This window comes from Dreissena polymorpha, chromosome 8 (genome assembly GCF_020536995.1).
Source record: "Dreissena polymorpha isolate Duluth1 chromosome 8, UMN_Dpol_1.0, whole genome shotgun sequence".
Taxonomy (NCBI): domain Eukaryota; kingdom Metazoa; phylum Mollusca; class Bivalvia; order Myida; family Dreissenidae; genus Dreissena; species Dreissena polymorpha.
In genome coordinates this window covers 25,709,113-25,732,344 of record NC_068362.1, presented here as the reverse complement: position 1 = coordinate 25,732,344, position 23,232 = coordinate 25,709,113, and the positions used below count along the sequence as shown (strand labels likewise).

Sequence of the window (23,232 nt, the reverse complement as noted above, 5' to 3'; positions counted from 1 at the left end):
AGGGACATTGTGTGTGTATGTATATGCATGCGTATCAAGTTTGAACGATAACACGAAAACTCCAGTAATGACAAGGTCAATGGCACTGCTCCTAGCAACAGCAATACTGTTTTCACCAAAACCTTAGAGGTTTTCATGGGGTTTTCTTGTGAGGTGTTGTGTGTCGGTGGTTTACATGCTGACCTATCTTGGTATTGCATCGCGAGCAAGTTTGATAATGGTCAAGCTCACTGTTACTAAAAATATAATAAAACAACTTTTTTTCGCTCAATTACTTTAGCAGTTTGGAAGAAGGCATTGATGCATTGTTTGCATACCTACCCTGAGTATGCACGCCTATTTAAGTGCAATTAATAACTAAAACTTTGAAAACGTTCGCATGTTTATTGTTTGTAAATAAATAAACAAACTAATCATAACATACACAATTGTAGCGTTTATTTCCAATTTGCTCTAATATTGTGTAAAGCTAGTGTTGTAATTTGAAACCAACTGGGGTTCACGTCATGCCATTTGATAAAACAAATAACGCGCAGAAACAGATCAATAAAGTATTATTTATAATACGTAATTTCCAACAGATCTTTTTGTCAATGTTTTCAAAATGTTTGTCAGAAAGTTAAATATGGTTGTGAAATAAGTCGGGTAAAAGACAATAATGGTTTTCGTGTGGAGTAACTTGAGCGTTGTAATATGGATACTATACGTTTATTTGCGCAGCAAATGGTTGCTATGCAAATTGTTGTTTAAATGTTGGAATTGTCAAATATAAAGCACACAAACTTAATAAATATACAAGTTATTTCAGCGCCGTTGGTTTTTTTTTCGTATTTACTCACTATAAACTTAAAACAAACGGATATGTCATCTTAAGATAAAAAAAACTCTCTTTTTTGTTCAATATACACTTGTGTTTTTTAAGAATAAATATATCATCGTTAGACCAAATAATTGCTCGACGTTACGGCATGTACAACAAAATTACGCTTAATTAATTGTTGAATCTATTGCCGCCAGCGAATCCGGCTTGGTGTCCGAATCCGGTCTGTTGTCCAAATCCGGCTCCGAATCCTCCTACCTGACCGGAATGACCTGAGACCAATCCACTGCTGAAGCTTTGTCCGACGCCGCCACCGATGCCATATCCGGCACCGAATCCTCCAACACGACCGGAGACGAATCCGTTGTTGTCGAACCCGTTATCGAACCCGTTGTCGAATCCGTTGTCGAAGCCTCCCTTCAGACCGACACCTTGCAGTCCTGATCCGTGTCTGAATCCACCGCCGATGCCGTATCCTCCCACCAGACCGCGATGACCCGAGACCAATCCACTGCCGTAGCTTTGTCCGAATCCACCGCCGATGCCATATCCGGAACCGAATCCTCCCGACATACCACGACCGGACATGAATCCGTTGTTGTAGAACCCGTCGTCAAAATCGTTGTCGTAACCCTTCAGACCTCCCAGGCCGAACGCGCCGCCGTATTGGGCACCAAGACCGTATCCGCCAAATCCACTGGTAAGACCGAAGCCTCCCTTGCTTCCGGAGCCCCAAAGACCAGCTCCGTATCCGGAATCGAGACCGTAAGAGCCACCGATTAGACCTCCCTTTCCGAAACCGCCCAAGGAGCCTCCCCATCCGCTGAGACCGCCGGACAAACCAAGGCCTCCCTTTCCGAATCCGCTTACAAGTCCATAGTCCCCATATTTTCCAAATCCGCCATGTCCCCATCCGCCAAATCCACTCCCGACACCGAAGCCTCCCTTTCCGCCGAATCCGCCCAGTTCCAAACCGCCATAACCGCCGCCGAGACCAATACCTCCCTTTCCGTATCCGCCCAAGAGTCCGTGGCCCCCGATGCCTCCCCATCCTCCGAGGCCGACACCTCCAAAACCATGGCTGACACCGAAACCTGAGCTGAGGCCGCCTTGAGAAAGAAAGGATGAATTCGTTAAGTGTAAAGCCGGATTACTTGTACATGAATGTTCCATTTATTGCTTGCTAAGCAAATTTATTGCTGACAGCGTAGCTTGAGCAGAGGCCGCCTCAGGGAATACATGATTACATCAGGGGCAATTTATGACTAAAAGCTGTTGGCGCAAATGTCAGAAATATTTCCTTTCTACGTTGGAGGTTACAAGTTAGTAAACATTAATATTACTACGCTACGTTCGCTCAAGCATTGATACTTCCTCTCGAGTAGACGTATAAAGCCCATTACAATCTCATAAAAAAATAGTGCATAATACATGTAATCTTAATTTGCTTCTTGCGAGATTTTTGTGGACATAACAAATAACAAAGAAATAACAAATTTAATATAACACCCATTTTGTATTCAAGTTGATGGTTCTCTAGAAAAAGACTTCTTCAAGAAGAAACTTTAATTTCGGCCATGAATTCCATGAATATTCTTAAATCCTAAGTTTATATAATTTTGTGCAGAGATCTTAAGAAATCATCAGTGTTGTGTACAGTACAAACGTGACAAGTAGGCCTACCGAATTTCCCGCCACTGTAGTAGTCGGCGTTAGCTGCAAGCGCGCCTAACAACAGGATAGCAACAGTCTTCAGCATGGCTGAAAAGAGAAGAACGTGTTTTATGTCATATACATTACCAGTATATATAGGCCGTGCTCTGTGAAAAGGGGGTTTAATGCATGTGTGTGACGCGTCGTCCCATATAAGCCTGTGCAGTTCGCACAGGCTAATCAGGGAGGACACTTTCCGCCTTAATAGTATTTTTTCGTTAAAAGAAAGTCTCTTCTTAGGAAAAAACCAGTTTTAGGCGGTGAGTGTCGTCCCTGATAAGCCTGTACGGACTGCACAGGATTATCTGTGGCGACTCTTAACGCACATGCATTCAATCCCATTTCACAGAGCAAATCTTACATGTATATTTATTAGAAACACATTTGTTAATTGTACCTATGGCATTAATTTTTAGATGTTACTGTTGTTTTATCCATAGTGTCGTTTACCTAATAGCAAACAGCATTGACATGCTAAATGGTTATCATGCAGAAATAAGCTTAGCAGATGAAAGGTGCATATCTTCAGTATCTTTACCTTATTATAATGGATATTCAAAACAATCCTTGGTTCATCTGTTTAAGCATATATGCGTGTATTAACAATTTTATATTGATTAAATCCTGAAGAAACACTATCGCACATGTTTTTATTTCAATATAGAATAACATCTTGATGACCGTTTATAAAAAAAGAGCCGAACATGTTAAGCATTTTTTTATATAAAAAGTTATTGATATATAATCTTTTTTTTATAAATATAATACCGTATTTAACGTCGATATGCGTGTACGGTTTTGCATATCGCATTCTTTAAACCATCAATTCGAAGTGAATGTGTTCGATATTAAATTTTTACATACGTGCTATTTATCCTAAATGAAATAAGTTGTATATATTTTTTAACTCTAAGTTATTCGTTCAGAGAGAAAAAAGAACACTTACTTGTTTGATGTCGCCAAAGACCGATTTGCTTTGCTAGAATTAGGGGCCCAGTTATATACCCTACCTGAGTCGTATCGTAACGTCACGGAAATGAACTCCTTCGTTCGAGTGGGTTACGTAAACGATCAAGTTTTTCATAACCGGAGGGGGCAACGGGACACTTAATTACATTCAACTGATATAATGTTTCATATAGTATAAAATTACTCACGTTTATGAAGCTTAATGCATTTACGAACCAACCATACGCGAACAGAGCGTTTTTGTTGACTTCAACTTACTCACATGTTATCGTATGAAATGCATGACAAGAAAGGTTGAGTGTCTGCACGCATGAAGGAGAAGCGTGTTTCTAAGTTATATCTTCAGATACATGTTTTATCTATAAGTGAATTGCATCTATACAATACAATAAAAAAAAACTTGCTAACACGTATGCCTATCTTTATGGTGTATGTTTGTTATATGGGTTATAGTATCTTTCATTTGTGTCCTTTTGAAGTTTAATGTCGTAATCAATTCAATGTATTATCAACGTTAAGATAAAAGTATTTATTAAGATTAAATTGATGTATGTATGAAACTGTGTATATTTTCCTGCGGTCATTTTATGAATCAGAGCTTAGAAGATGTACTTGGTTCACGGTCTAGTGTTTCTTTTTAATCTGGTTTTCGTTAGGGCACTGTTCATTGATTGATACCCGTTCTGGGGATGTCGTCCTAGCGGATCATTTTCGTTTTATCTCAAAGTTTCACATCAAAACGCAACCGTTAACTGGGTAAGCTCTCATTTTGCATTTGTCGGAACGATCTTTGTTAGCTTGCCTCCGCCTTATTTGTCATCGCGAAATGATTTAAGATCTTTCTGGAAATTTGAAGACAAAAACGACACTGTACAGTTGGTTTCCCGCTCAGACAACTTATACGTTACGCACATGTCAACATGGGAACCGGACAGTGATTGGATACAATATGACGCACGTAAGACGATGACGTCATATATTTGGGCAACCACCATAGACTCAATGCTTATCCAAATTAACGCCGATGGAAGCCTTTCTAAAAGCATAGACCTCCGAAATCTCTTAGGCGATACCACCAGGGAAACAATAAAAAATCGCTCCTTACGAAAGACACGGACGAGTCTAGTGAGGTGATAGTGTTTGGAGTGATGGTTGGCCTGCAGTCCTACGCTTTTGCCATAGATGCGTCGCTCGGGACTGTGTTATGGAAGCTTCCGGTTCCAAATAACATAGTGTTGAAGGGGCAAGTGTCGGGCGTCAGTGGGGCTGCGTCGCGATTGCAACATAAAATACAGTATTGATAAACTTTGTTTTAATAAGAGGTCGGATGGATAGAGTATGCGTAAATAAGAGGTCGTATTGAAATATAGAATCGAAATCGATGTTTTATTTACTAATAAGAGTATTTTTACATTTGTTACTGTCAATTATTAATTGATTGTGATTAATAATAATCGGAAAAGACTTAAAAACTTCGCGTTCGATGAAGTGTTTTCTTTCCATGACCCTAATCTACGTCTTTGTATAAAACAAATGTACAAATAATTGCTAGAAAGTGAGACGTTTAGAACAATTTTTTAAATACAGATATTATTTATTTAAATGTTAAAAAAGAGGCCAGGCTTCCTGAAAAGGCCGGACCGCCGGTCTTGTCCGGCAAAAGTCTTTACGGTCCGGCGAAGTTTCTAATATTGCCGGTCCTTGTGACAAGCCAAACAAAATATGACTAAATACCGAAAAGTCTTATACTTGCCAAAAGAACGATTTAACCCAATCGGTATCACTCTTTTCGTTAATTTCGAGCCTAATTGTCATTAAGAACACCAACGCGTTACTAGTTCTTAAGAGTACTCTCCCTTTGTTGTTGTTTTTCGTAAACGTCAATTTCATTGTTCCGACATATTACCATCTATCCAATTACAAAGGTTGTAACAAAAAAACTACACATGAAAAAAATGCTTATACAAATGATTGAAATTGTCAAATTTGAAGTTGTCATCATCATATATAAGCAATGTTTTGCTTTATGTATCGTCGGAACGCATGAAATAACACGGAAATGTGCTTATATCAGTGTAATATCGCATAATGCCATTATCATTTTATTTTTGATAATATAAAACAGATAGTTTTGTAAAAGATTGATATTGTACGGAGAATATATAAGAGCATATTTTGTACAAGTTGACTACATAATTACATATTATATTGAATGAATCCCATATTTTAAAATTACAGTGTGTTACATTTGCATAAGAACACATAATGAATTGATGTTATATGTTCCAAAATCAATTACTTAAAGTTGTCCAATACTTATACACAGGCTGCACATTGCAATAAATATGAGTTAAACTTTACTTAATTCTTCAGTTATAAACTCACGCTGTTCGGAACTCACGCTGTTCGGTCAGGTGAATTTTTGTCCGGACAGGCTTACTTTTCCATCAGCCTGTCCGGTTGACAGGCACTGTTTGGGACTTTTCATGAAGCCTGGAGGCAATAGTAATGGATAATGTGGATATTGTATTTTACACTAAGGCTTAAATGTTTCTAGTGTATATCAAAACACATTTTACCTTACTTTTAATTGCTCTTAAAACCCGGGAACAAAATAGTTATTCGCCGGAAGCGCGACGTACTTCTCATAAGCTGCCCGAAGCCAATATCGCGTTTGCTCGTTAAAGGGGCCTTTTCACGTTTTGGTAAATTGACAAATTAAAAAAAATGTTTCAGATTCGCAAATTTTCGTTTTAGTTTTGATATTTGTAAGGAAACAGAAATATTGAACATTTACCACTTCTACCATTTCTAAAATAGTCATTATATGCATCTTTTGACGATTTAAAAACCTGAAAATTATAAAGAGTTGCAACGCAAAACGATTGAATTATTTGGAGAGCTCTGTTGTTGTCGCTATATTTTGTGAAACTACGAGGATTGTTTTTGTAAAGTAGAAAGTACATCACTTATTGTATGAGCATGGATGGCCGAGCGGTCTAAATTAGGGGACTTTTTACGCTAGGACTCCAAGGTCAGTGGTTCGAGCCCTGTTGAGAGTTACATTGTTTTTTGTTTTTGTTTTTTTAATATTTATTCTTGATTTTTTACTGGAGATTTTTAGAACCAATGTTTAAATTTATCAATATAAAACATTTAAAGACAAACTTCAATACATGCCAAAATCTGTGAAAAGGCCCTTTTAAATGATGTACATAATCTAACAACTACAAATCAGATAGCGAACTCATCGAAGTTAAGTGTATGCATGCAAGGGCATAATACATCCACAAGATGTCAATAAACAGAAATTAATAAACTTCATACTTACATGCTCACAAGTGCACAAATGTGTATTAGTTATTTTTATTATGTATATATTTATGTTCTTAATTCATTGTGTTTGCCAAACATGTTTATGGCATTTGTCTTTTTATTTAAAATTCAAATTCATTAAATATGCTATTTTTTTTCTAATTAACAGCAACACACTGTTTCATAATGAATATTTACATATAAAATGTTATTTCCTCCGAACCATAAGCATAATATGTATACATAGTACAATATTTTAAGCTTCGTTAGCGATCAACACAGTTAACATTGACATTATACAAAGAATAAACTTGAATGTATTACACATAATTTTGACTTATTACATTTGCATTTATATGAATGGAATTAAATAAAATTCATTTTTTGTAGGAAAATAAATCTCCGAGACATGTATATTTGACATTTGCTTAACGTTGATAACAACTTTTGCGAAATTAAAAACAAAATTTCGCTTTCGCAATATTCAAAATCTTAATTTAATGCTTGTTAAAACAATAAACAATATTAACGTGATAATTTTTTTTTCAATAACAAGCTGGAAATAAGGGCTACCTTACTGGGTTATGTCGCTCCATGCTACATGAGCCTTAAATCTTTTTCTTAACGAACATAAATTCACAATTTCTAATAGGATAAATACATCACAGTGTCTGTTAGCAGGTGATACATTGAATTCTTGGAGATAAGTGTTCCGTATCATTCCACCGGTTTGACCACCGTATGCACAAAGTTTTACATGGACTCTTTTATTTGGACATATTTCTCACTGTAATCTGAGCTTTGAATGAACACGAACCATGAAGTTGCTTTGAGAACAGAACCATACGCGCTTTATCCTTGGCACTTTTTAACGCCCTATTAAATGGCAAGGAGAAGGGGCCTTTTCACAAATTTTGGCATATTAAGAAGTTTGTCATTAAATGCTTTATATTGATTTATGTAAACATTGGACTTTAAAAGCTCCCGTAAAAAATCAAAAATAAAATTTAAAAAAGGAAACAAAAGTAGCCCGCAGCAGGGCTCGAACCAGTGACCCCCGGAATCATGGAGTAAAAATGCATTAGCCCACTGAGCCATCCTGCCAAGCATAAATGAGAGGCGTATTTTATACGTTATGTAAGCAATCTTCATAGTTTCACAAATTTAAACGACAACAACAGAACACACCAAAATATTCAATCGTTTCGCGTTGCAACGCTTTATAATTTTTAGGTGTTTAAATCGTTTAGATGCATATAATGGCTATATTAGACCATGGTAAATGTTCAGTAATACTGTTTCCTCACAAATATCATAACTAAAACGAAAATTTGCGGATCTGAAACAACTTTTTATCAATTTTGTCAATTTACCAAACCGTGAAAAGATCCCTTTTTCATTCATTTATCACAAAGTCAGAGTAGCATCCCCTGATTTACTCCGTACATGAAGTTTTCAGCTTGCACCTGAGCACAAAGTATTATGTTTAGCTTTTGTCCGTCTTGCTTCGTCAACAATAATCTTTTTGAAGACTTTAGATGCCACATGTATTAACCGATCATCATGAAACTTGATCAGACCATTCTCGGTCGACTAAGAAATTGGCCCACACAAGGTCAAACACTAGATCACACGTTTAAACTAAAGAAATTCCGTCAACTCAGTTAGTAGACACACTAGTGTCCAATCTTTATAAAACTTGCTCAAAACATCTAAGCTTTTTCTACAGTTTGACTAAGATTTATTGCTTAAACTTGTTTATCGTTTGCTTATACCGTGCACGTGGTGCTGTGGATACATAATTGTTTTAATATGCGGGTAGAAAGGGTTATATTATTACGTCCAACATACACTCTAGTACAAGATATCAATTAAGACAATTCGACATATTGTTAAGCTTGAATCGAATATAATATTAATTTATATAACAAGAAACGCAACGAGATTGATGAATAGCAAAAGAAAAGCTACAATTTAGTGGGAGTGGGTTTTCGGGCGGGCGGAAGGTCGGCGTTAAATGGATTGTTATCAGTCAATAACTTTAGTTTGAATTTTATAACATCAACATGTCGACTACTTTAAATTGTTCATGGGAAAAGTTGGGGCAAGGTGAAGGTCACTGATACAAAATCAGATTATTATCTATAAATACGGTTTGTGTTGAATAACTGAAGTTTTCATTGCCATCGTGCAGTGACCAATCTTGAAGAAACTTTGAATAAAGTTACTGAAAATAAAAATGAATAGGCTGAAGAACACTACTTTTAGCTCAGACGGTGATTTTGCGGAGACATTTTTGTGTATGTATGTTACATGCGTATCAAGTTTGAACGATAACACGAAAAACCCAGTAATGACAAGATCAATGGCACTGTTCCTAGCAACAGCAATACTGTTTTCACGAAAACCTTTGAGGTTTTCATGGGGTTTTCTTGTGAGGTGTTGTGTGTCGGTGGTTTACATGCTGACCTATCTTGGTATTGCATCGCGAGCAAGTTTAATAACGGTCGAGCTTACTGTTACTAAAAATATAATAAAACAAACTTTTTTTGCTCAATTACTTTGGTAGTATGTAAGAAGACATTGATGCATTGTTTGAATACCTACCCTGAGTATGCACGCCTATATAAGTGCAATTAATAACTAAAACTTTGAAAACGTTCCCATGTTTATTGTTTGTAAATAAATAAACAAACTAATCATAACATACACAATTGTAGCGTTTATTTCCAATTTGCTCTAATATTGTGTAAATCTAGTGTTGTAATTTGAAACCAACTGGGGTTCACGTCATGCCATTTGATAAAACAAATAACGCGCAGAAACAGATCAATAAAGTATTATTTATAATACGTAATTTCCAACAGATCTTTTTGTCATTATTTTCAAAATGTTTGTCAGAAAGTTCAATATGGTTGTGAAATAAGTCGGGTAAAAGACAATAATGGTTTTCGTGTGGAGTAACTTGAGCGTTGTAATATGGATAAAATACGTTTATTTGCGCAGCAAATGGTTGCAATGCAAATTGTTGTTTAAATGTTGGAATTGTCAAATATAAAGCACGAACACTAAATTAATATACAAGTTATTTCAACGCCGTTGGATTTTTAAGACATTTTTTCCGTATTTACTCACTATTAACTTGAAACAAACGGATATGTTATCTTAAGATAAAAAAAATCATTTTTTTCAATATACACTTGTGTTTTTAAGAATAAATATATCATCGTTACACCAAATAATTGCTCGACGTTACGACATACAACAAAATAACGCTTTATTAATTGTTGAATCTATTGCCGCCAGCGAATCCGGCTTGGTGTCCGAATCCGGTCTGTTGTCTAAATCCGGCTCCGAATCCTCCTACCTGACCGGAATGACCTGAGACCAATCCACTGCTGTAGCTTTGGCCGACGTCACCACCGATGCCATATCCGGCACCGAATCCTCCAACACGACCGGAGACGAATCCGTTGTTGTCGAAACCGTTATCGAACCCGTTGTCGAATCCGTTGTCGAAGCCTCCCTTCAGACCGACACCTTGCAGTCCTGATCCGTGTCCGAATCCACCGCCGATGCCGTATCCTCCCACCAGACCGCGATGACCCGAGACCAATCCACTGCCGTAGCTTTGTCCGAATCCACCGCCGATGCCATATCCGGAACCGAATCCTCCCGACATACCACGACCGGACATGAATCCGTTGTTGTAGAACCCGTCGTCAAAATCGTTGTCGTATCCCTTCAGACCTCCCAGGCCGAACGCGCCGCCGTATTGGGCACCAAGACCGTATCCGCCCAATCCGCTGGTAAGACCGAAGCCTCCCTTGCTTCCGGAGCCCCAAAGACCAGCTCCGTATCCGGAATCGAGACCGTAAGAGCCACCGATTAGACCTCCCTTTCCGAAACCGCCCAAGGAGCCTCCCCATCCGCTGAGACCGCCGGACAAACCAAGGCCTCCCTTGCCGAATCCGCTTACAAGTCCATAGTCCCCATATTTTCCAAATCCGCCATGTCCCCATCCGCCAAATCCACTCCCAACACCGAAGCCTCCCTTTCCGCCGAATCCGCCCAGTTCCAAACCGCCATAACCGCCGCCGAGACCAATACCTCCCTTTCCGTATCCGCCCAAGAGTCCGTGGCCCCCGATGCCTCCCCATCCTCCGAGGCCGACACCTCCAAGACCATGGCTGACACCGAAACCTGAGCTGAGGCCGCCTTGAGAAAGAAAGGATGAAGTCGTTAAGTGTAAAGCCGGATTACTTGTACATGAATGTTCCATTTATTGCTTGTTAAGTAAATTTATTGCTGACAGCGTAGCCTGAGATGAGGCCGCCTCAGGGAATACATGATTAGATCAGGGGCAGTGTATTACTAAAAACTGTTGGCGCAAATGTCAGAAATATGTCCAATCTACGTTGGAGGTTACACGTTAGTAAACATTAACATTACTACGCTACGTTCGCTGAGCATATATACTTCCTCTCGAGTAGACGTATAAGGCCCATTACAATCTCATAAAAATAGTGTATAATACATGTAATCTTAATTTGCTTCTTGTGAGATTTTTGTGGACATAACAAATAACAAAAAAATAACAAATTTAATAGAATACCCATTTTGTATTCAAGTTAATGGTTCTCTAGAAAAAGACTTCTTCAAGAAGAAACTATAATCTAGGCCATGGATTCCATGAATATTCTTAAATCCTAAGTTTATATAATTTTGTGCAGAGATCTTAAGAAATCATCAGTGTTGTGTACAGTACAAACGTGACAAGTAGGCCTACCGAATTTCCCGCCACTGTAGTAGTCGGCGTTAGCTGCAAGCGCGCCTAACAACAGGATAGCAACAGTCTTCAGCATGGCTGAAAAGAGAAGAACGTGTTTTATGTCACATACATTACCGGTATATAAAGGCCGTACTCTTTGAAAAGGGGGTTTAATGCATGTGTGTGACGCGTCGTCTCATATAAGCCTGTGCAGTCCGTACAGGCTAATCAGGTACGACACTTTCCGCCTTAATAGTATTTTTCGTTAAAAGAAAGTCTCTTTTAAGGAAAAATCCAGTTTTAAGGCGGTAAGTGTCGTCCCTGATAAGCCTGTACGGACTGCACAGGATTATCTGTGGCGACTCTTAACGCACATGCATTCAATCCCATTTCACAGAGCAAATCTTACATGTATATTTATTAGAAACACATTTGTTAATTTTACCTATGGCATTAATTTTTAGATGTTACTGTTGTTTTATCCATAGTGTCGTTAACCTAATAGCAAACAGCATTGACATGCTTAATGGTTATCATGAAGAAATAAGCTTAGCAGATGAAAGGTGCATATCTACAGTATCTTTACCTAAATATAATGGATATTCAAAACAATCCTTGGTCCATCTGTTTAAGCATATATGCGTGTATTAACAATTTTATATTGATTAAATCCTGAAGAAACACTATCGCACATGTTTTTATTTCAACATAGAATAACATCTTGATATAAAAAAAAAGAGTCGAACATGTTAAGCATTTTTTTATAAAAAGTTATTGATATATAATCTTTTTTTATAAATATAATACCGTATTTAACGTCGATATGCGTGTACGTTTTTGCATATCGCATTCTTTAAACCATCAATTCGAAGTGAATGTGTTCTATATTAAATTTTAACATGCGTGCTATTTATCCTAAATGAAATAAGTTGTATATATTTTTTAATTCTAAGTTATTCGTTCAGAGAGAAAAAAGAACACTTACTTGATTGATGTCGTCAAAAACCGGTTTGCTTTGCTAGAATTAGGGGCCCAGTTATATACCCTACCTGAGTCGTAACGTTACGGCAGTCAGACGTTATTCGCCCGTAACGTCACGGAAATGATCTCCTTCGTTCGAGTGGGTTACGTGAACGATCACGTTTTTCATAACCGGAGGGGGCAACGGGACACTTAATTACATTCAACTGATATAATGTTGCAGTTTGTATTTAATTACTCACGTTTATTAAGCTTAATGCATTGACGAACCAACCTTACGCGAACAGAGCGTTTTTGTTGACTTCAACTTACTCACATGTTATCGATTCAGACATCATAATGTTGAAGTCAGTTTTTCTCTTCAACATCTAATACTTATATACAATCAATCAAGTAGCATCAATTGAAGTTCCGAAATACCCGAAGTATTGCATGGACTAAAAAGTGCGATCTCGACCATGAAAGTATTGGAAAAAACGTATATTTATAGCAAAGATGAGCATTAATAGAATAAAATAACTCTAAAATACTGCAGAACAAATCATGATTTCTGTAACGTGATTTGCCAATCAGTAACCTTGGGCATTTTATGAACTTGTGTAAGATTTCCTTTAACCCGTTCAGTGCGGGGACCGGAATTTTAAAGGCCTTTGCAAACAGTTTGGATCCAGATGAGACGCCACAGAACGTGGCGTCTCATCAGGATCCAAACTATTTGCTATTCTGGTAGTATTCTTTGAAAAAAATAGAAGAAAATGCTAATTTTAGAAATTCTGCAGACGACATTTTAGCAGACGACAAATTTCCCAGCATGCAAAGGGTTAAAGGTAATAGAGTAGTCTCCAAATTAAACCTATAAAAAAGAAAATGAACAATTCCTCAAAAGTAAATGATGAATAAATGAATTTTTATTTTAATAAATTTAATAATATTAAAGTTATGCTTATATGCTTATAACACGAATGAATGAAACGAAGGGAAATCACTCAATGAATATCAAAGACTGAGTTATGGTTGCTGTACTAATATGGACTTGTTTTGCACCATACCAAAAATATGTTCGTTTCCGAACAACATCAAGTCAAATAGGACCAGATAAAAAAGTGAAAACACTGACAACAATTCCGTTTTTCATCCGCTGGTCAACTTACAAATAATTTATGCTGAGCAACTAACGATTTGTAACAACAGACGCAATTATCCTCAAAATTATATAGGCTTAATCCATGTATGCCTAGCGTCTAGAAAAAAGGCCTTGGCAAACAGCGTAGACCCAGAAGAGACGCCGCATGATGCGGCGTCTCATCAGGGTCTGCGCTGTTTGCTTAAAGTAACTTCTGTAAGAAATATTCTAAATATAGAAATAAATATACTAGTTATCCCTAATTTTGGAAATAAATTGATCCAATTTAGAAGGATAGGAGAGTCCACTAGGCATAAATGGGTTAATAACATCATAAGACCCAAAGAGTGTTTTCTTTTATTTACAAGAGACAATAGAAATGCGGTTGTAAGTATATACTTGTTACACATACATTCAATCTTCTGCACTATTTTTGCTGAATAAGGTCGGATGTAAATGTTGTTATTAAACCCTTAACCCTTTGCATGCTTGGAAATTTGTCGTCTGCTAAAATGTCGTCTGCTGAATTTCTAAAATTAGCATTTTCTTCGATTTTTTTTAAAGAATTCTACCCGAATAGCAAACAGTTTGGATCCTGATGAGACGCCACGTTCTGTGGCGTCTCATCTGGATCCAAACTGTTTGCAAAGGCCTTAAAAAGTTCGGTTCCACCACTGAAAATGTTAATATACTTGACTTGTTTTATTGCGCAATGACACATATATACACGTGTTATCTCTTACTAATAATGCTTTGAAAGTAGCACCAGCATTTCATGATACCTATTTGCTTTTAACAATCCTTTTTATTTCGTTCAAATGAATAGTCACTGAGACAAGTAGAGGATACATTAAACGTTCCCATATACAGTGCTCGTACTTAGTACGCCTGGAATAAACAAAATAATTTGGGAGCGATTATCAAATTGCAGCAATTCATTTTGACGAAACAAGCTATCGTCGTCAACTAATCACAACCCCTTATTACAGCAAATACACGCTAAACACTATATGCCGAAGCAATCGTGCATCGAGCGACCGGTTTATGCTTAAGTCGAGGAGAATGTGGGTGAAATAGATTCCGGTTTACGCATTGTGTTACATGTAGTTCACCAGAAATGTTTTTTTTCCAAATTGTAACAGACAGTGTTTGGAGAAAAAAATATCAATGATAGTTTTAACGAATATGACAAACACTATGCTAATGATTAAGTCAGTGTGTTACACGTTATTACTTTATTAATAAACTTGTTTAAAAGTTATAACTTCGAATACACATGTATTTTAATACACTTCATCTCAATCCAAAATGCTTGAAAAGACTTAAAGTGTTATGCCTACTCGATTACTTTCAATTTTGTCAATATAGTCCAGTCGATTTGTGCAGATTTTCACCAGAATTGTTCAAGTTGTGATCAAAACATGAACATTTGCAGAATACTTGCTAAAAGCATACTGAACATTATCAGGTATGGACCCACTCTCAAAAATGTGCATAAAGGGGTATGGTGGCCATTTTAAAATGGCGGCCGTCAAATTAAAAAAAAAATACATTAAAAAATTCATCAAAATTTTATTAGTGTATCAATTGACCTGAAATCTTGTATTAACTATGCAAATTACCTTATCAATGTTATATACCTAAACTCTTAAGTCTTGTGCATCACTGAAATGGTCTGAATGGATCATCAATGGTCCTTCCGAAAGTGGTACAGCAGCTGGCTCCTTCGGGAGAATGACTGGTGGTACTATTGAGTATCTTTCTGGTAATAGTTTTATATTGTCTCTTTTGATGTTTTCATTGATAAAGATCCCTTCTCTGTCAGTGACTAGGTTATCATCTTCTGGGTGTTAAAATAGAGAAATCGCTGTTCCATGCAATGAACCTTTAGCTGTAGTGGAGCTTGGATTGTGGTCAATATTATCAACTGCTCCGGTTGTAAAAATATTGCCACAAAGCTGTCGATATATTTATCAACCTGTCATATGATATGCTGAGTTCTAAACTGAAAAGTTTATCAACAAGATCCTTTTTTTTCTTGTTTCTGCGTGGATAATTCTCTATTGACGTGTCTTACGTCATTTAGATAGGCCAGTATTGCTCTTTTTTAAGTCTCCCAGTTATTTACACAAGAATGTGCTGGAATGACAGAGGTTGCGAAAGCAATTGCTAAGCGCGTCGCGTGAATTACTGCAGAACATTTAATCTGGCATCCAGAATAGATATGTGCATGTATTAAGTTGAAAAATAATTGACATAGATAATGTGTGTGGATATACATTTAAAGTAATATGTAAGCGTTTGTAATTTTAATGAAAAAAGATTACCTACTATTAATAAAAAATAATTTAAAAATGAATTTTTTTGGCAATTTCGAAAAATGTAATTTTCAAAATGGCCGTATATTAAGATGGCCGTCGTATTTTTGCCAATTGAAGAAGTATATTGATTGGGGATATTATTAGAGATTTGTATATTGAAATAGATGAAAAAATATAATTGTTATGATTTTTTGAAGATTTTTTATGAACAAATTATGGCCGCCATTTTAAAATGGCTGCCAAAGTCCGCCATTTTGATTTTTTCAGATGGGTTCATATCCAAAATTATTTGTTATAACCTTAACTCCATTTCTGCACAGTTTCATGCTTCTATCATTTTGTGAACAATTTTCACACAAATAGACTGGACTAATATACCAACGCGTGAAAAGGTCCCTTTAAGACAACAGAAGCCAACTTATGATTCCCAACCGTGTTATCCTGATACTCTTTAAGAGTGTTGTACTTTTGTTATCCCGATGAACAATCATATGCATCAAATGTTAACATACAAATAAATTCATGAAGCTACAAACGGGATGCAGAAAATATGCCATGTTCTTAAGATTCATGTAGAGGCTTCAGTCAGAAAAATGTGGGACCCCTAGCATTGAACTCAAATTTGACTAAACGAAGAGTGCCACATTGAAAATGTTTATATATTTGCTAAAAAAGGATGGTTTTCCTTCAAACTGCTACCAATTTTGTGCAGCAAAGTCTCATACTATCGACAAAATTAATCACAATACAAAGCGATTTTAACACAAAAATAGACATTATTTTCAAAAATCTGAATGATGTATATTCAACGTATTTCGGCGGAAAATTATATAACTAGTTAATAATATCGACATTGATGAGGGCAAGTTACGCTTAAATAGTAAAAAAAAAATACATATCTAGAAATATCAAAACTCGAACACATGTCATTTCATGACGATGGGGGCAGCCATTTTTAAATTAATAAAATTGAAAGAAACATGCTAAAAACTCACTCATCGCCTAATTGACATTCCAAACGGTTGACGATGACAAATGCATTGGATTGTAATATTTCCGTTTATGTGTGCAAACTGCATGATCAGACTTCGTAAACACTCAAAAAAAAATAACTTTGTAAGAAGCATTTCACCAATGTTTACAATTGTTGTCGTAGCACATGTACATGTATTATTGCGCACAAAATAGTACGCTTACAGAAAGATCGATACGAAACTCCGTTCAATTTATCACGGTATACTATTTTATTGATAATATATAATAATAATTCGCTTCAACAACCTAAATATAAAAATAATTCTTTTAAACGGAGTTTTTAATAATCTAAAAAAGACGTGTGAGGGAAATTTTCAGCTGGAAAATATTTGAAATGTGGTAAGTGATTATATCTCTGTGTGATCATTTCTGTTATTAAGCGAGATCTCTTCCTGATTAATCTTAACAGTTGTTTTACTAGTCGCGACCAACTGTCAAAATAATGATGTGTTTTCTCAGTTATGTGTATACACATACCAGGTTTTCTTACTACTTCACGTGATTTCGATCGATTTGTAATGCACGTTTTTTTCTACGGAGCACAGCGAGTGCCACGCTTTCAAAATGGGTAGAAGGAATCGATATACAAATGTATAAAAAGATTCGGGTTGCCAAAAGGAACACATTATTCAAAACGGTACAAGGACAGTAGTTGTTCAGGTAGGAAGAAAGAAAAAACCATGATACCTAGCTGTGTATTTCTATGTACAACTATGATTTATATAGTCGTCTGCACAAAACTCATAAAATCTTGTTATTGATGAGCAATATCTCCTTTTATCACAATGATTTTTACACAGCCAAACCTATTTCTTTATATTTATTTACAATGTTATATGTCTTCTGCAATTTCTTTCAATTTGAGATGGTTTAAAATTTTCCATTTGGTTATAGGAAAATTGTTAAGCCCTTGAAATAGAATGATGACTCTTATTATCCACCATACCTGGATTTTTAAAAAGTAGTTCAGTTTAGTTATTTTTAGATTTTAATTTAGGAAAATTATCAAAAAAACGCTTGCTCCTCTCCACCCAGGTGTATAAATGGGTACCTGTGAGGGAAACAAGTCAATGTGCCGTGGGTGCTTTCGGCGCCATATGTAAACGGACGACTTAAATCGCAGTGATCGGGGGGTTAATATCGAAGGCGGCTGAAGATGCACCCGTTGTCGAAGCAGACTATAAACCGCACCTTTAACTTGTTTTAGTTGAATAATAACTCATTTGTTGTTTTCTGACAATAATTTTCTGTGAAATGTTGCTAATTTGACATTGTATATGTATTTAGCTTTGTATTTTTTCAACTTACGGTGGTGCATATCCTTCCTAACTTTAGATTATAATTTTGTAAATTAGTGTAAGAATGATTTGGTTTTAAACAAAAATATGAATAAATCAAAAAACATATTGAATGTCAAAAATGTGTTTATGTTATTCTATCCGTCTTTACCTTTAAAATGATATATAGTTTTACCATATTGTACCACATTGAATGAAGAAAAACAAAATCAAAGTTTAAATAAATTTTATCCCTCCCATGAACCTTAAATGTAATTCGGAGAATCATACCATATTTGTCAAAAACGTGGTCGGCTCTTGGTAGTATGAACACCTTATCCAATTATTTAAACAAAACCACATACAGGTTAAAAATATTGAAAAGAAACAAAAAATCCGTTCAACCATATATTCTTCATATATGAGACGTATTTATAATTGAACAAAAATGCATGTTAATAAAGAAATGCTATAAGTATCTTACATGGGGTAATGGGTTGCCATAATAATACTGATCTGAACGATATCTTGCAGGGGTTTAGCTACATCAGAATGACAGGCCCATTTATTAACACACTTCCATTAATATATCCCACTCTTCTACAATATAATGTCCCCTATCGTTTTTATGATCCGCACTTTAAAAGTTTAACCCTATACACGTTTAGGTTCACATCCTTATGACACCAATATAAGGTTATTTTTCGTCTTTGCTTGACTCGTGCAAAGGGCAAGTAATCCAGGCTACTATACGGTGGCATAGAGGGAACCTTCACTCCTTTTTTAGATTGCACTCCCCTTTTTTTCTATCTCGTGACCTCGACTTTGTAACTCGAGGCCACGACTTACTTAATCGTGGCCATGAGTTAGCTAAATGTCGTGGCAACAATAGGAGTGCAAAACTGAATAAAAGAGGAGTGCAATTAAAAAAGAGCGATGCAGTAAATAAAGGAGGGATGCATTTAACAAAAGAGGAGAGAATTTTAGCTATCTCGAGATCCCGACTTAGCTAACTCATGGCCACGAGTTAGTAAGTCGTTGCCTCGAGTTACTCCAATTTCGGGGTATCAATAATAATGTATATATTTGATGAAAAAAGTATTTGCAAGTGTGTTTTACTCTTATTTATGTTGTCGTTCTGTACCATTACAGTAGTGTACACATCGAGTTCAAAATTATTTGCAACCAATCGTCCTCTGTTATTTCATTATACTTCCATTCTTGCATCTGCGTGTTATCTATTTTGATTTTAGTTGGAAAGATCATACATTTATAGTATATTAGCGTTTATATTTAATAATATTGGATTTGACGAACACGGTACAGTCGCAGGTAAAATTTGTGGCTTTACAATTCCCGATGAATATATATTTTCCAAGGAAACAGTATGAGGTGAAGCAGATAATTTGTGAAACTAAAAATATTAATAATTGAGGCTCGCTCGAGGAAAACGGGGTTTATTACAAGCGACATCACAGATTAGCCTATGCAGTCCGCACAAGCTAATCAGGAACGAACATTTCCGCTTTTATGGTATATTTACGTTTAATGGAAGTCCCTATTTAGCAAACATCAAATTTAGGCGGAATGTGTAATTCCTGATTAGCCTATGGGGACTGCACAGGCTAATCTGGGACGACAATTTACGCACAAACATTAACCCATTTATGCCTAGCGTCCTAAGAAAAGGACATTGCAAACAGCGTAGACCCAGATGGGACGCCGCATGATGCGGCGTCTCATCTGGGTCTGCGCTGTTTGCTCAAATGATTTTCAGTAATAAATATTCTAAATATAGAAATAAGTATACTAGACATCCCTAATTTTAGAAATAAATTGATCAAATTTAGAAGGATGGGAGAGTCCACTAGGCATAAATGGGTTAAGTCCGTTTTTTTTCAGAGCGACGCTCATAGTTCTTTTGTTAGAAACCATATGTAAAATGACCGTTTTGTGTAAAATGGCACTGATCTTCATTCAATTAAGTTTTTACCCATGTATGTCATCAGGGTCTGCGCTGGTTGCTTAAAGGAATTTCTGCAAGAAATATTCAAAATATAGAAATACATTTACTAGACATCCCTAATTTTGGAAATAAATTGATCAAATATAGGAGAATGGGAGAGTCCTCTAGGCATAAACGGGTTAATTGCAGTGGCTACCGTTGACCTAAAGCGATCGTAAATTGACACCGTTCGTGTGTCATCATTTCAGAATTCAATCAGCGAAGAGAAAAAATACTATTCACGAATTTCATATCATAAATGAGATTTATTACTTGATGACTTTATTAGAAAATGAACATGTTACATAAGCGATCAATAACAGGTTGTCTTATATACCTGTAAGATATGTTGACTAACTTTTGAAACGTAACGAACGCTTACGTTAACGTTCGCTTCCTTGACATGATTGACGTTTGGTGATGTAACGCTCCGAAATATTTCACGGGTATAAAACCATGCACGTTCACAGTTAACTAAGATCTGTCTCCAAATCAGAACAACAAAGTAAATTGATATATATTTTTATTATTGTATCACTGTAGCCGATAAAAGTTGTTCAGCTATTTTTTTTTTCAAACTACAAAAATATATGAAAACATCTAGATTCAAAGATATAATTTATTTTATAACATGATTTATTTATTAAGTTAAATTAAAAGAACAATACGTTTTACTGTTCGAATTAGTACTAGCATGTAGTTTTTTATCAGTGTTATATTACACAATATCTCAGTATCGTTTCAAGCCCTATCTTCCTTTCATAAATTTGCTTTGCAGCGTATGAAGAAGACGTATTAAATATTAAATAAATTCTTCCTTAAAACATCTAGATCTGTATGCCTTATTCGGATCGAGTGTATGGTAACCTATACTTTGTGTTTCAATTACAGCCATGCTTAAGACTGTTGCTATCCTGTTGCTAGGCGCCTTGGCCGCCAATGCTAACTACTACGGTGGAGAGTTTGGCGGGAAATTCGGTATGTTTAATGGGACCTTTTCACATATTTGTTATATGTTTTGAAGTTTGTCATAACATGCTTTAAATTGATAAATGTTAACATCGGAGCAAAAGATGTCATGTATAAAACACACTAAAAATTAAAGAAAGAAAAAAGTAACCCACACCTAGGCTCGAACCTCTTTCCCTGGGAGTAAAAAGTCTAACGCTAAAACCACTCGTTCATCCATGGCGACATAGTTTCGAAAGGATTTCATACGGTATTTTATACTTCGTATTAGCAATCCTCGTAATGTCACAAAATATAACGATAACAACAGATCATTCCAAATTATACACTCGTTTCGTGTTTGTAACGCTTGATAATTATCAGGTTTTTATTGCAAAAGACATAACTACAACGAACTTTTTCAAATCTGAAACTTTCCTTTTCGATTTTGTCAATTGTTCATAACGCGAAAAGGGCTTTAATAAAGTAATAAGTGTGTTAACGTTATTTACCTCGCAAAAGTTTTCCTTCAACGATTTTTTACAACGTCTAACAAACTTGTGAAATACAAAAACAAATGAATAAACGATTGCACGAACATTTTTTTAGGCGATCAATATAAATAATATTAAAACATGCGCATTAACAAGCAATAAATGCTTAATAAATGTGCAAGTACATTTTACGAATTAACCCTTACTATCTTTAGGCGGCCTCAGCTCAGGTTTCGGTGTCGGCCATGGTCTTGATGGTGCCGGCCTCGGAGGGTGGGGAGGCATCGGGGGCCACGGACTCTCGGTCGGATACGGAAAGGGAGGCATGGGTATCGGCGGCGGTTTCGGAGGTTGGGAACCGGTTGGGTTCGGCGCAAAGGGAGGCTTCAGTATGTCTAGCGGATACAGAAATGCGGGTCTTGGTATTGGAGGCAGCGTTGGCGGTTTGGGATTGGGAGGAATTGGCGGAACAGGAGGCTTCGGAATCGGGAGCGGATACGGAAAGGAAGGTCTTGCATTTGGTGGCGGGCTCGGCGGATGGGGAGATTCCACGAGTGGTTTAAGAAAGGGAAGTCTGAACGGAGGCGGTTATGGTCTCGATGACGGATACGGTCTTTTGGTAGCCGGAAGCAAGGTTGGAATCGGTCTTGACGGTGGATTTGAAGGTTACGGTCTCGGTGCTGGATACGGAGCAGGTCTCAGAGGAGCCGGAAGCAATCGAGGCTTTGGACTTGAAAGCGGAATTGGTGGGTACGGTCTTGTTGGCGGATTCGGCGGGGAGCGCGGTCAGGCAGATCTGAAGGGCGGTTTTGCCAACGGATTTGGACTGCGCGGTGTCGGTATGACGGAAGGCTTCGACAACGGTTTCGACAACGGGTTCGACAACGGGTTTGACAACGGATTCGTCTCCGGTCGTGGTATTGTAGGACAATCCGGTGCTGAATCTGGCATCGGCGGTCGCCTCGGACAAGGCCACGATAACGGGTTCGTCTCCGGTGGTCGCGGTCTGGTCGGAGGTTTCGGTACCGGGTATGGACAAGTGGCCGGATTTTCTGGCGGCACGGGATTCAACATGAACAACTAACCGAAAATTGCACCAGTAAGCATGCTTTCTATGAAGCTGTTGTTATCATTTATTGTTAAAATAAAAACCAAACCTCTATCTATAGAATCGCTGTTTCCATTCGTAACTTTATCTTATTAATACAAACACATTCGCGATTCACATGTTCACTCGTGATGCATAGACTATCTCCGGAAACCTCCGTAGATTTCAGCAGCTTTCAGCAATAAATCATCATCATTAACAACAACAACATCATCGTCATCGTCCTTCTCCTCCTCCTCCTCCTCCTCTTCCTCCTGCTCATCATCATCATCATCATCATCATCATCATCATCATCATCAAATCATGCGTTTCGTTTTGGTTATGTCACTTACTTTTTCTGGGGGTCAAACA

The 23,232-nt window shown here is 36.9% G+C and overlaps 2 protein-coding genes across 2 annotated transcripts; one reads left to right on the top strand and one right to left on the bottom strand.

Moving 5' to 3' along the window:
* Positions 1 to 370: 370 nt before the first annotated feature.
* Positions 371 to 11,682, bottom strand: LOC127841002 (uncharacterized). The gene is made up of 3 exons (XM_052369483.1): positions 11,607 to 11,682; positions 10,568 to 11,035; positions 371 to 1,461 (listed from the first exon to the last, which is right to left on the bottom strand). The coding sequence occupies exons 1-3, from the start codon at positions 11,680 to 11,682 to the stop codon at positions 992 to 994; spliced, it is 1,014 nt and encodes a 337-aa protein (XP_052225443.1). The 3' UTR covers positions 371 to 991.
* A 9,537-nt stretch (positions 11,683 to 21,219) lies between these two features.
* On the top strand, positions 21,220 to 22,856 carry LOC127840397 (uncharacterized). Its single transcript, XM_052368809.1, has 2 exons — positions 21,220 to 21,308; positions 21,988 to 22,856. The coding sequence occupies exons 1-2, from the start codon at positions 21,224 to 21,226 to the stop codon at positions 22,854 to 22,856; spliced, it is 954 nt and encodes a 317-aa protein (XP_052224769.1). The 5' UTR covers positions 21,220 to 21,223.
* Positions 22,857 to 23,232: the final 376 nt, after the last annotated feature.

Excerpts from the sequence above, each read along its gene's own strand:
- LOC127840397 (XM_052368809.1), top strand. The coding sequence starts at position 21,224 with ATGCTTAAGACTGTTGCTATCCTGTTGCTAGGCGCCTTGGCCGCCAAT. Across the intron at positions 21,309-21,987 it reads AGAGTTTGGCGGGAAATTCG|GCGGCCTCAGCTCAGGTTTC; the intron begins GTATGTTTAATG and ends TACTATCTTTAG.
- LOC127841002 (XM_052369483.1), bottom strand. The coding sequence starts at position 11,682 with ATGCTGAAGACTGTTGCTATCCTGTTGTTAGGCGCGCTTGCAGCTAAC. Across the intron at positions 11,036-11,606 it reads CTACAGTGGCGGGAAATTCG|GCGGCCTCAGCTCAGGTTTC; the intron begins GTAGGCCTACTT and ends TTCTTTCTCAAG. Across the intron at positions 1,462-10,567 it reads CGGCGCGTTCGGCCTGGGAG|GTCTGAAGGGTTACGACAAC; the intron begins GTCTGAAGGGAT and ends TCGGCCTGGGAG.